The 13,837-nt window shown below is 35.3% G+C and overlaps 1 protein-coding gene across 1 annotated transcript in view; it reads right to left on the reverse strand.

Annotated features, from left to right (window-relative positions):
• Positions 1-13,837, reverse strand: part of mgat5b (alpha-1,6-mannosylglycoprotein 6-beta-N-acetylglucosaminyltransferase B) — a 198,853-nt gene that overhangs the window by 109,414 nt on the left and 75,602 nt on the right. Inside the window, exons 5-7 of the mRNA XM_077230694.1 lie at positions 12,915-12,988; positions 8,219-8,386; positions 3,829-3,993 (exon numbers count right to left, since the gene is read on the reverse strand). Of these exons, the coding sequence (XP_077086809.1) occupies positions 3,829-3,993; positions 8,219-8,386; positions 12,915-12,988 (407 nt within the window). The remainder of the gene's footprint in view (positions 1-3,828; positions 3,994-8,218; positions 8,387-12,914; positions 12,989-13,837) is intronic.

Genomic DNA, 13,837 nt, shown 5'->3' on the forward strand with positions numbered 1-13,837 from the left:
AACCGGCACTAAAAGACTGTTTTGAAACTTTCACAGAGACCTCAAACAGAAGACACAAAGCCTTTCTTTAAAGTGAATTTCGATTTGTACTAATTGTATCTTAATTTTAATGAATGTTTCATCAACCAATTACCTGGATTTAATAAATAAGAAGTAAATATAGAAGACAATAGATAGGCTAATCAGGACACGGAGGCGCCTGCGCGTGAACTGGAGTGCGTCTCATAAATTAACCGAAACTCAGCGTATAAGGTAGCCTACTTCACAGACCTGACAAATATATCTATATTGAAATGTCTACTTGTAAACAGAACAATTCAAAACGAAAGAAAACGGACTGCTCTCTGCTTATGAAATGTGCATTTCTCTGTGGCGCATTCACTACTGCGAAGATCGCAAGTCAGCAACGTCAACTTCATCTTTATTAATAAACAATTAAAATGTCTCCTTGCTATATTTGACATATTTATAATCATTGCTTTTGCCGGTTCTTTGTGACAGCTTTTAGGTGCTTTATCGGCATCACCGCCACCACCCTTAAATCATCTTATGTGAACGCGTCACCACCGCATCAAAAACATGATTGCGTGATGAAAACATGAAAAATACCACCTAAACATAGCCTAACTGTTTAGAAAGAAAACACAGAACAAATAGAGTAGCCTAATGCACATACGTCCATCTCGCGAATGTACAGTCTTCTTAATGCCATCTTCACCCTATGGCCGCTTTTCCACTGGCCAGCGTGAGCACAGAGGCCGAAATCATGCCTCACGGCACTCCTGTAGAAAATAAATCGCTATACAAATATATCAGACACTGCCATTTAGTATTTATTTACAAACTTGGACACCACACGCGGCTATTGACTGACCACGAACAGGTAACTTAGCCTACTTGCATTTTTCATTCGTTAATGTCTCGCGGTCTTGGTGTTTTTTTTGTTTTGTTTTTACAAATAAAACTAAAAGTGTGTTGTAACGCAAGCGTAACTGAACCTGTACCGAGTACAATATTACTGGCAATTGATTAGTAATGCCTTATACTACAGCATTACAGCAAAAAGTAATATGTTACTGTAATGCATTACTTTTGTAACGCGTTACTCCCAACACTGTTCATCAGTTATGCTCAATCATCACTAAATGAATCACTTAATTGATCACTTAAATAACTGCAATGTCTATATATATTTTTTTTTTGTGAACTCAAATTAAATAAGTTCAGAGTACACATAAATATTGGTTTCTAAACTTAAATTAATTAAGGTTATTGGCTTCCTCAAACATAATGATTTGGCTGAACTTATTGGGTTTGACTTTGTGTGCTATTGTGAGCTAGCAGATAACTGCAATTGCTCTGAGTTCATTAAAAGTTTGTAATTGCAGTGGCTCTTCTAAATATATTGAAGTGTCAGCTTTATAAAGTATAGAATGCAGTGTAAAGTTTAATTGTATATTAAGAAATTACTTTGGGTTAGTGGACAAGTTATGAGTTTGTTAAACTTAATTGAATTCAGGTAATCAGTTTCTTCAAATGAAATGAGTTAATTTAACTTGTTGGGTTTTACAGTAGCCACATTCTAAAACATTTTCACCACATTTTAACCATGCTAGCAATATGCTAAAACAACTTAAATCAAAATGAACAACACAATGTTAGCATCCTGTATTGCACCTAAAAAACATGGTAGCTTGCATGTTAAATCATTGTAGCAGCTGGTTAAAATCACGCTAGCAACAAACTAAAACATGCTGGAAACATGCTAGCAACATTATAGCCAAATGCCTAACATGTTAACACAGTGCTAAATCATGTCAGCAACATGGAAACGTGGTATAACATTCTAAATAATGCTAGAATTGTTCAAATATGTTAAAATGTTAACAGGGTGTTAAAACATGTCATTTACTTCATATCTGTCTGCTTTATCTATCTCTCACTTTTCACAGTCATTTTCAGACACAGTTTTGTAAATCCAACATCAAAGATTTAAACTTTACACATATAGTTGGAGGTTGTGGCCTTATAGAACAGCAGATTTTAGTTACCATTTTATTGTTTTTGTTGTTCTGAATACCGACACCAAATAATGGAATAAGCTACAATTCATGCCCTCCTCGCACTGAGACATTCATTCCATTTCTCTATTTGTGGTTTTCAAATGAGACCACTCTCAGCAAAAATGAATAGTTGATAAAGTGATAGATGACCATGGAGTAGAGGTCAAGTGCACAATCAAATTGCGTTTTTATGTGCTGGACAGCAACTTCAGCCACTTTAGTTTCCCTATCTTTCTGAAATGAAATGTTTTCATCCGTAAATTTCATGTATCAATTTTTGACATTAATTAATTTTATTTGTTGTATATCTTCTGATGTTTCTAGTCCCCGACTTTCTAACCAAAATAAACATTAAATCTCTAACCATGAACTAAAATTATATTTTATATCATGTATAATGTCATTAACACTACATTATGTATACATTACTACAAGCAACTAACCCAAAACCTAACCTTAACCCTATAGTAAGTATAGGTAGTTAAATATTACTCATTACTGTAATTACACTGTAACAACATCACCTTATAATAATGTGTAACAAAAACACGATCTGTAATAATAAATGGTACTTTTATTAATATATAATATTGAACTTGGCATGTGTACCAGAAATATTGTTGTATTTTATCTAGTTTATAGTTATTATTTGGGCTTCCTTAAAAGTACTAAATAGTGTACACTGGGGGGAAAATTTAGTCGTTAAGGAACCAAGATCATTAATTGGAATCAATTCTGGGGCAAAATAATTAAAATTCCTATACACATGGTAAACACAGACAGTTGGTAATCCATATCAATTAATAGCAGAAGGCAGATTCAACCAAGACTGTTGAAAGGATGTTAAATGACTCAATAGGGCACATTGAAAGTGCACCAACCAAACGGAAATGGAATGTTGAGAAAGCAAACGCGAAGACAAATAGACAAAGAGACCATAATTAAAAACTAGCACACATGGGAAATGTGTGCAACCAGCCATTACAATCAGTTTCACAAGCACCTGCAATGATCTTATACTTTTACCAGTCAAACTCATAAGCAGCATTCTTCATCTACAGTATACAGCTTTGTCATTGTCACAGTCAAACTCTTTACAGAAAACCATTTCTCTCAAACAGAATTGAGAGTGTGTATCGGGGTTGTATCTCACAGTGAGATTGATTTAATTTAATATACAGTTTTGTTTTGTTTTTTTCAGGCTTGGCTTCAGGACAGAAAATGAAAATAATCAGTCTGTATCGGCTTATTTGTAACAGATTATCTTGAAAGGAAATGGTACAAACATTACTGTTTATAATCTTCATAATAAATGTTCCTATTCAGGCGAGACTAGATTTTCCTGAGGAGGCTAGGGAAATTTGTGTTTTGCAGACGTATTTTCTGATTTTAATACTAAATCAAATCAAACACGGCTGTGTTTATCTTATACAACCTCTAAAAAAGTTAAATTCCCTACTCTTTTTCTCTAACTCTGAGATCTAATCCCGTTCAGATAGGAACATCTGTGATTGGTTTATAATTTGTTTCTAGCGCTTCTCATTTATTTTGACCTTCATCAAATACCATATCTACAGCTAAACTTCTGGTTTCAAATCCCAGTTGCATTCAAATCAATACGTGATCCTCTGTTAATAATCGAAACTCAAATGTCACTTCGAAAACAAATCCCATCCGAATATTGCTAATGAATTCATTGTTTTAAAAGGAAACCTCATTATAGAGCTTTTAATTGAGCTTGTTTAGACAGTGTGTGACAGCTCACCCTCTTCTGCTCTCTGTACTGACCGCGCAGGCGCTCCTCGAGTCTTCGTGCAGCTACAGCCCACTGTGCAGACAGTCTGCGCATACGCCTTCTCATGAAGCTTAAGGATTCTTTGCCTGAGCCGACTCGTTCCAACAGTAGAGACAGGTCGGAGCGGAAAAATGCCTATGGAAAGAGAAAAAGTGAGAAAGAACTGGCGAGTACACAGTGTACAGACGAAATGTATGTCCATACAAAAATACTTGTTATTTTATAGACATAAATCAGAAAACAATTATACAGTTGCACTTTAGAAGTAAACTTTAGCATACTTTTAAATTAGTACTTATTACTGAAATAATATTCTTTCTATATTCTAGTTTAAATTTACAATAAATACTGAACTTTAGACAGTTTTTTGACCCACTCAAGTAAGACTTAAGTACATCTTTATATGCAATTTCATTTCATTTAATTACTTCAACTGTCTTTGAAATATGATTAAAATGTACGGATGAATGCGGACTAGCTTTTATGATAAACTAAAATATACCTTGTCATTTCTATTGAAACTTGTATGCCATGTATTTTAAAATATATTTGTAATTTCATTTGTAATGAAGCTAATATTTAGTACAACTATATTAACTTTAAATGTACTAAATCACACACCACAGTTACATGTGCTTTAGTATGTTAGTCAAGACATCAAAATAAGTGTACTTTAAGGAATAACAAATGATTGATAAAAAAACATTATTTATAATGTAATAATATAATATAATATAACGTATAGTATAAATTGTATTTCACGGTAAAACTTTTAATTTGAAATTACAAAGTGCACTTTTAAAAGTTTACTTAAAGACCCCCTGAAATCAAAATGTGTAGCATGTAGTATGAATATGTTAGCCTTAAGCAGTGTTGGGGAAAGTAACTTTTAAAAGTATTGTGTTACAATATTGCGTTACTCGCAAAAAAGTAATTACGTTACTTCAGCTTTCAGCTGTGCTACAATTCTAGATCAAAGAACAATAGGATACAGGAGAAGGAAGTTCAACACTCTTATTTATAAATCTAATCTAAAGTCATTTGTTCTTATTAGTATGGTTGAATTAGATAATTGAAGGTCAGCAGCAAAGACATTGGTTAATAAAGTCAGATTAAATACATAAAGTATTAAGTACAATTCTGAGATTGCATTTTCTGTTTTTTATTCATTTTGAGGAATACTGAATGTTTTTGTGCAAGTGAGATGAGTAAAGGCATGTGCACATTTAATCTAGAACTAAAATAAACACTGTTTACACAGCGCACACAACACCTCACTTTATTTCTCTCAAAATGAGGACAAGAGCTGTCAGTCAATAAATGTGAAAAAGTAAGTAGCGTTACTTATTTGAAAAAGTGAATTCGATATTTTGTTGTAAATAAAAAAAGTAATGCGTTACTTTACTAGTTACTTGAAATAGTAATCTGATTATGTAACTCAAGTTACTTGTAATGAGTTACCCCCAACACTGGCCTTAAGGTTATGAATAAGCTGGAGTGTTCCAAAACACATTGCATTTAGGAGATATAAGCATTCAAAACTTAAAGTCTCTCACTTCCGCTCAATGTATCACGGATTTTTATGACATCACCACGGACTTCAACTTCTCAGTAAATCTTCTGTCCAATCAAATTCTCTCTAGAATCTAAAGCTCCGCCCCCTTTGCTATAAACACCAACTGGCCAAAGCAACCGTTGATACGTCACTGAGCAATATGGGGTGGAGATGTGTGTTCGGTTGCTCAAACGCTCCAGTTTTATTCCATTTTCCAACTGTGTGTTGGTTAAGAATGAAATGGCTAGAATTTATTCACACCTCTACTATTGAATCCAACATATCATCAGCGCTCGGTTTCACTTCCATGTTGCTGTCAAATATGGCTTGCAGTGAGAGAGGTAAACTAAACGCTATTGGCTATTTGAAAAGGGGGAGGAGCCATTCAATATGTCCAGCCTTAACTTCCTGTTTCAGTGGAAATTACGTCAATCCATCATACAAAGCTGTGCGTTCCAAGGCACTTCAGTGGGCCTTTAATAAGAAACAGTCATGAAAGTGTACTCTCTTAAAGTACACTTAAGTGGCCTGTTATGTCGTTAATATTTTTTACGTACAAGTACAGCTTTATATTAGAAGAACACTACAATTGCACAAACAATCCAATAATGCACACTATATGTTGGGGTATACAGTAATTTTCAGTTCTTCTCTTGGATATTTACTATACTTACTAAATGACTTAAACAAACTGAATATCTTTCACAGATTTGATGCCACTAAAATTCAGTGATTATGCATCAAAAGCTAAAAAGCAATCAACCCAATGCTTAAACACAACATAAATGAATGGACTCTGAGTGGTCATGCTGCATGAGGCTGAGGTTAAGCAGGATCTTACAAATGAAAGAACTGTCATTTTAAAATGCCAGATAGTGGCATAAGAGTTCAAGCGCATGCTGGTAAAAGCTGTGTGGAATTTAAAGAGGTAATTATGCTAGACAGGAAAATGCTACAGTTTTTTTAAGCTCTAGGGGAAAGAAAACTAAAAAAAAAACAATATCTCATTTCAGTCTTAGCAGGGTTCAGTGAAGTTGTGAATAAGTGTCAAACAGCTGGAATTCTTTCACTTGAAATGACACTGTGATAGTCTTAACTAACCAGGTGAGATCTGCACGCTGCACACACAGCATAAAACCCACTGAGCTTCCTTGCTTTCTACAGCCTACTAAGTCTAATCCTAAGTGAAATTAAACCTCATAAATGACTGATTTGGAACGCTGCATAGGTAGCAACTTGTGTGTCATACAAACAAATGCATGGGGAATCCGGTGGACTCAACAAACAATGGAGAAAAGAGCTTTGTGGTTACATATTGCTAATCCAACAACGTGCTATACTTCAGCATCCAAAAATAAAATAAACATTTTCATTTTTATTTAACTTGTCAGTTACATTTATTTTTACAGTATGTTCACTTACTTACCTAAGAAAGTAATGGTAATGTATGGTAACTATATGGGTTAAGGTCAGGTATAGGAGTAGGTTCAGGTTTATTACCCAGTTATTGTAATTGCTATAATAAGGACATTATACATATATATTACATTCACATGGGGGACAGTGCTGTAAAATAAAGTGCTACCCAACATATTACAATTTAAAATAACTGTTTTCTATTTGAATACGTTTTAAAATGTAAATTATTCCTGTGATTCAGAGCTGAATTTTCAGCATCATTAAGGTGCGTTCACGCCATGTCGTAATTACCGCAATTACATGATTTCAACTTGTGAAAAGCATTCACGTCCTCGTAGAGCTCGTAATTACAGCTTGTAAGATGGGAATTGTTTGAAAGCTCGACTTGAACCACCTGACCGCTGCAGATTCATTTATTCGTTGATAGTGGTGCCATAGAAACGCATAATTCCCAGTCTGAGGATGTGAAAAGTTTCGAATATAATGTCATCTCGGGTCTACGGTAATTACGACGGCGTGAATGCAGCATTTCTCAAGTCTTATGTGTCACATAATTCTTCAGAACTCATTAAAATATTGTTGAACTGTTGAAAACAGTGCTGCTTCATATGTTTGTGGAAACCATGAAACATATTTGCATACATCTTTACTGTCACTTTTAATAAATAAATAATTTCCTCTTTCTGATTTCAAACTTTCGAACAAAAGTGTATTTATAATTGCTATTTCTCTTGCTTCATCCATCAAATTTTTCTGGATATTTTTTATTTTCTTGATAAAATATACCTGCAATGCTGCCTTATGAAACTCATTAGGTTTAGGAAAAGAGTGTTATAAACTTCAGATTAGGGCTGCCCTAGACTAAAGATTTTTCTAGTCGACTAGTAGTCATTTTTATTTAAGCGATTAGTTGACTAATCTCGCGTTTATATCAATTAGCCATGAATCTTAATAATAAGTCTTTAATTGCCAGCCTAATCAGCAGTCAAACGCACGCATAAAGATTTCCCTAGCGCACTGGCAAAAGTAATGATTATGAGTGTGTCGTGAAAGACTGTTTGAACATTTTTTTCTGTGTTTTCGGCTCCAGTAAGTCGACGATGCTAACTCGTCATCTCCGCAGTAGTTTCATACTACTTACATGTTTCAAATGATAAGCCATATTTGAGGCAAATTTTTTTCTGCCGTAAATGATCTTCCTGTGGAGTTTTTATTTTTGTGACTAACCGACTAATAAAATCTTGGTCGACCAAACCTCTTCTAACCGACTAACGGTTAGTATACTATTAGGGGGCAATAACAATAGCAATAACTCCTCACAAACCTCTGATTTTCTCTGTGTCAGTGAACTCAGTATTGTAATAATTGACTGTTTCGGGCACTCACCTGTCTTTTTGGGAGGCTGCTGGTTGTTGGGTGGCTGCTTTGATTCCTCCCGACCAGCGGGGGGCAGAACCACTCGACTTCACTAAGGTAGATGAGGAAAGAGCAGTCGGAGCCATCTACTCCATAAAAGGTGTAGCAAGGGTCTGATGTCCACCTGGCTCTCATCCACTTGAACATTAAGAGATGAATAACAATTAACTTTAGGTTGGCACTATTTTGACATTACACAGTGAGAGGACAGAGGTGTGATATCAAAACCAAGCATGACGGGACCCATCAAATCATTTGTTTTCATAAATAACTCAGGTTTACATTACATTTACATTATTTTTGACACTTTTATCCAAAGCAACTTAGAGGGCATTCAAATAGTATATTTTACCAGTACTTGCATTCTCTGCATGGGGATCTTTGCATTGTTCAGGAACTGGAACTGATAGAGCATTTCAGTTCAGGTTAAAGGGTCTTATTTACATGTTGGGTTCAGTCTTCATCTTAATGCCTCTGCAAACCTTTACAAGAGCACATAAACTGAAATGTGTGCTTTTTTTTCTCTTTTTTCAAATATATACACTTTGCTAAAAAAAGATTGGTTTGATTTGGCTGCTTTCAGGATTCCTTTAGAATGGGAGTGTTGAACAAACATTTAACCTCAAATAAACTATCATCCATTCAAACAGCCACTTCACATGCGTGATGGTGTCATACTTCAGACATGAGTGACACATTGAACACAATTCTAACAGCCCTTTCACACCAAATTTAAGATAAAGAAAAGTTAAACGAATCAGTGGCAAATGAAAGGAAAATGATGCACGTGATGTGCCTTTTAGCTGTTCAGCTTTACGAATATCAGAAGCATGGGATGCAGGAGAAGCAAATTCAACACCCTAATTTAAGCAACAAAAAAAAAAAAAAAACAGACATAACGTAACAAAAGTTGCATCTTTGCATGGTGGAATTCACCCAAAAATGAAAATTCTGTCATTACTTACCCTCATGTCGTTCCAAACCCCTAAGGCCTCGTTAAAGTAAAGACATCGTTAAAATAGTCCATGTGACTACAGTGGTTAATGTCATGAAACGACGAGAATTATTTTTGTGCGCAAAAAATAATAACAAAAACAACGATTTTATGCAACAATCTCTTCTCTTCCATGTCAGTCTCCTACGCTATTCGCGTAGTAAACAGTGCAGTGCTTCCATGTTTTCATCAGAACGCTGGCTCACTATTGGCCAGCTCCATTGTTAGCATTACACGCATGTGTCATGGTGCTCACGTGACCAGTGTCGGCCAATAATAAGTCACCGTTCTGCCGTAGAACCCAGAAGTTCTGCATTGTGTTTAGTACGTCAACAGCGTAGGAGTCTGACACAGACAAGAAGAAACTGTTGAATAAAGTCGTTATTTTTGTTTTGTTTGCGCACAAAAAGTGTTCTCGTCACTTCATAACATTAAGGTTGAACCACTGTAGTCACATGGACTATTTTAACAATGTCTTTACTACCTTTCTGGGCCTTGAAAGATGCAGTGACGTTGCTGCATATGGCTGGTTCAGAAACCTCTCGGATTTCATCAAAAATATCTTAATTTGTGTTCTGAAGATGAACAAACGTCATACAAGTTTGCAACGACATGAGGGTAAGTAATTAATTACATACATTTCCTTTTTGGATGATCTAACAATTTAAATATTTCCCTGCAACTGTTTGTTTTTTAAAAGTTGCCAATGCCAGCATTTTTGATAATTTTCACAAAAGTTTCATGACCCCAGAATATTTTGTTGTATGGACATCTGAACAGGCAATATATAAAATAAAAAAATAAAAAAAATAAAAAAAGTTTGGCGCTGTGGCGTAAATGATTGACAGCTGTGATTGACAGGTTTCCTGAGCAAAGTAGTCACTGAAGCAACAACAGACTTTTTTTGGGGATTTTTGGAGGACTGAGGAGATTGGAGCTTTAAATTGAATCTAAATTTCTATAATTATTTCACACCGACATAATGGTTTGTTCTGCAGCAGAGGCAAGTGCTTACGATTGATTCAGCGAGAGTTAGGGCGGGACCAGGGACGTTGATTTCACGGCTTTACTTTCTGCTCACTACTGCGCATGTCTGGTCCCGAAATCGCAACTGTGCAGACTCAAGCCCCAAGATGTCAGCGCCATATCGGGACAATGGCGGCTTCACTTCTCGCCAATGGAAGAGAACGAAGGGGAGTCGTACACCTTTTTTTTACAGTCTATGGTGGCTACAAAAAGCAACATTTTGAACAAAAAGCTAGAAAGACTACCACATGAATAAGCAATCCTTTTATTACTTGTTTCTGCTTCTTTTTTTGCCTGTGTTTAATCCAGAGATTCTGTAGCGCCATCTACCAAATAGCAATGAAAACAAGGAAAACAGGACATTTCTGTCAATGGCGGGAAAAGAGTTAATAATTGAAGGTCAGCAGCAAAAACATTGGTAAATTAAGTAATATTATGTCCATAAACTCTATTTGATTAATTATTTAATTATTGCAGATTTCATAAAGTAAAAAAATGTGGGATCAGTGAGATTTTTGGTAACTAACTATACATAACTTTGCAACTAGATGTCAACTAACTCTCATTAGAGTACTAGTAGACTGTGTGCTTAATATCTGCTAAAAATTAATTTTGATGCTCCCCAACAGACATTCTACTGACTATAAATAACTTTGCAATTACATGTCAACTTATTCTACTAACCTTAACAGTCTATTAACACTCTAATGAGAGTTAGTTGACATGCAATGTTACTTACATAGAGTGTCTAAAGTGGATTATCGAAATAATGTTTTGAATTTTAATAATATTTCACAATATTACAGATTTTACTTTATTCTTGGTCAAACAACTGCAGCCTTGGTGAACGGGCTTCTTTAAAAAAGTATTTCAAGTCATTGTTATAGGGCAAACGCACAATTAGGCTCATTATAGTTTGTGCTTTCTTCACAAAATGCCATGCTCCATCTGAAATATGTCAGATCTGCTGAGCTCTCCACAATACAGCACTGCGGTCCTGAGATCTCAACCGCACTGTGCACACTGCGTTCAGCACAGATTTTGTGGGTCTATTTTATGTCGTTGCCTGATCTGCATAATTAATTTCGTGGATCGGGAGCTAAAGCAGCGAAGACAGAACATCCAAATAAACAGCTTTCAGAGGGAGCAATTCATTCTTAGTAAATTCCCCGTGTGCATTACCTACAATACAAATCATTAAAGTCATCATAATTATTTGAACATTTTGACAGCCCTATATTTCATAAAAATCTATTTATTGAAAAGTGGAAAAGATGCAAATGTAATATATGTGGTGAAAGAATGTTGATGCAGGTAGGGAGATAATAATGTGCAAGAAGCGGAGAAATATTTATGAGGATGAACCATGTGTCATGGAGGGCAAAAGTGTAAATTAGTGCTGAATATTTTATGTAGGCACCTTGCTCATCACAGGTTACACATCTATTTCATGGAAACTAAAGAGTTCATGAACTGCAACTATTTTAAAAGTAATGTTCAGGCTTGTACGAAGACAACAACAGCTAGATGTGCTTTTGGCTTCAATGCTGGTGTCAGTGCATTAGTCCCAACAAATGCTCTGATTTGGGACGTTCACCACAAACAATGTGCATTGTTTCTTTCAGTAAATTGTTTGCGCTGAATATTTGCATTGGTGTGAAAGGACCGAGTGAACTCGCCTGGTTACATGGCAAATTTGGCTGATGTGTCCAGTATTCACAATATATTTGTTATTATTCTACTAACAATATAACATTAACCCTCTGGTGCTCTTCGATTGGTGGTCAGAAATGACAGATTTTTTATTTTATTTTTTGTAAATGAAATTAATGTACTATATTTTAGTTTGATAATGTTTTAGGGGATTGTTTTAGGGGACGCAAGAGGTGCTCAGAATACAAAGTTCAAACATTGCTACTCTGAGCAATGTTTGAACTTTGTATTCTGAGCACTTCTTGCGTTGTTTTTTCCTCCCCATGATGACTCGCTTGGTTTAATCCTCAAATGTAAGTCGCTTTGGATAAAAGCGTCTGCTAAATGACTAAATGTAAATGTAAATTTTTTAAACTAAATTATAATCCATTTATTCACTTTTTGAGCATAGACCTGAAAATGTCCAGCTTAAACTGTGGTAAATCTTGATTGCTTTGGAGCACAGACTTAAGTTTGATCTCTTTTCAAAGACGACACTTGGCAGATTATTGCTGAAGTGAAAATATACTATTTACATTTTTATATGAAATATATTTTCAAAATCACGTTTTACTCTAAAACTGCAAGACAATCAAAGCCTAAACAAGCGTTGTTCCAAACTTGAACTTGATATCTAAAAAAAAAGAGCTTTCAGTCAGATTTGAACTCCCATTAATTTTTGTTCACATTGACTTGTTCACATGGTAAATCTGGTCTGATTTTCAAAAATGAGGACAGACTGCACTACAATAAACAACATAGAAGAGAGACATCATCTATAAAACAGCATCATCAATCAATGAAACAGGTGTGAAAACACTCTGCAAGAAATCAATGTGTTGGGTGCCAGTGTTTGCTTCCACCAATCTGTTTCCCTCCAAGGCAACCATGGAAGAAAAAAGACAGACATAAAGGAGTATGAGAGTTTTTGAAAAAAAATCTCTGTCAACTCACATCCACTTTACTGGCGCAATCCGGGTACCCAGGATCCTTCGGGACTTCGCACTGCCCTATAACTCCATCTCGGCCTGTAGATGAAAAGAACAGGCAGTCACAGTCTGATATCACTGTTCCACAGTACAGTAGCTTCGGTGTAAAACACCAGTGGGATCTGAACGCTCTCGGCTTTAATGAGGCTTTGGGAGAGTCCTCCGTATCTTCTTCCATCTCCTCAAATTCCTTTATTAGGTATTATGAAAGTGAACTCTTGGCCTCATATCTCGTACGTGTCTGAGTAAGGCTTGCTCTGGGCTTTGTTAAGAGCTCTATACTGCTTTCTGTTCACTAGGGTAGAAAATTGCAAACATCCCCCTCTCCTTGATTAATAAACTCCCATCTCTCACTGGTAGCCGGTCCCAGTCAGCCTAATTAACTAAGATGTTGTTCTTTGTAAAACAGGCTACTTCAGATCCATCAAAAAGCATACAGAGAAAGGAAATATGGGCTATTCTGGGGTGCGTTTCCCAAAAGCATCGTTGGCCAACTATGATCGCAATTTCCATTGAACTCTATTGGTAACGACGTAATTTGATTGCAAACTCCGATATTTTGGAAATTGACGAAGAAATTGACGAAAACTCTTTTGAAAGGAGAAGTGATATTCTAGCAAAAATCTCTAGGAGAAACAACTGAAGTATTAAAGTGATCTAATTTATGACTTTACTTTTGTATGGGCATATCTATATACAGTATCTATTAAAAAAACTATATATTTGTAATGTTTTTCAGAGAAGTCAACAAGGCTATATTTATTTGATCATAAATACAATAAAAAATTAATATTGTGAACTATTATTATAATTTTAAAAATCTGCTTTCAGTCTTCAGTGTCACATGACCCTTTTTATAATCTTAATATAATCAAATATGCTGTTATT

The sequence above is a fragment of the Siphateles boraxobius genome, unplaced genomic scaffold, assembly GCF_051911475.1.
Source record: "Siphateles boraxobius isolate OS27281-9 unplaced genomic scaffold, OSU_SipBor_1 15, whole genome shotgun sequence".
Lineage (NCBI taxonomy): Eukaryota > Metazoa > Chordata > Actinopteri > Cypriniformes > Leuciscidae > Siphateles > Siphateles boraxobius.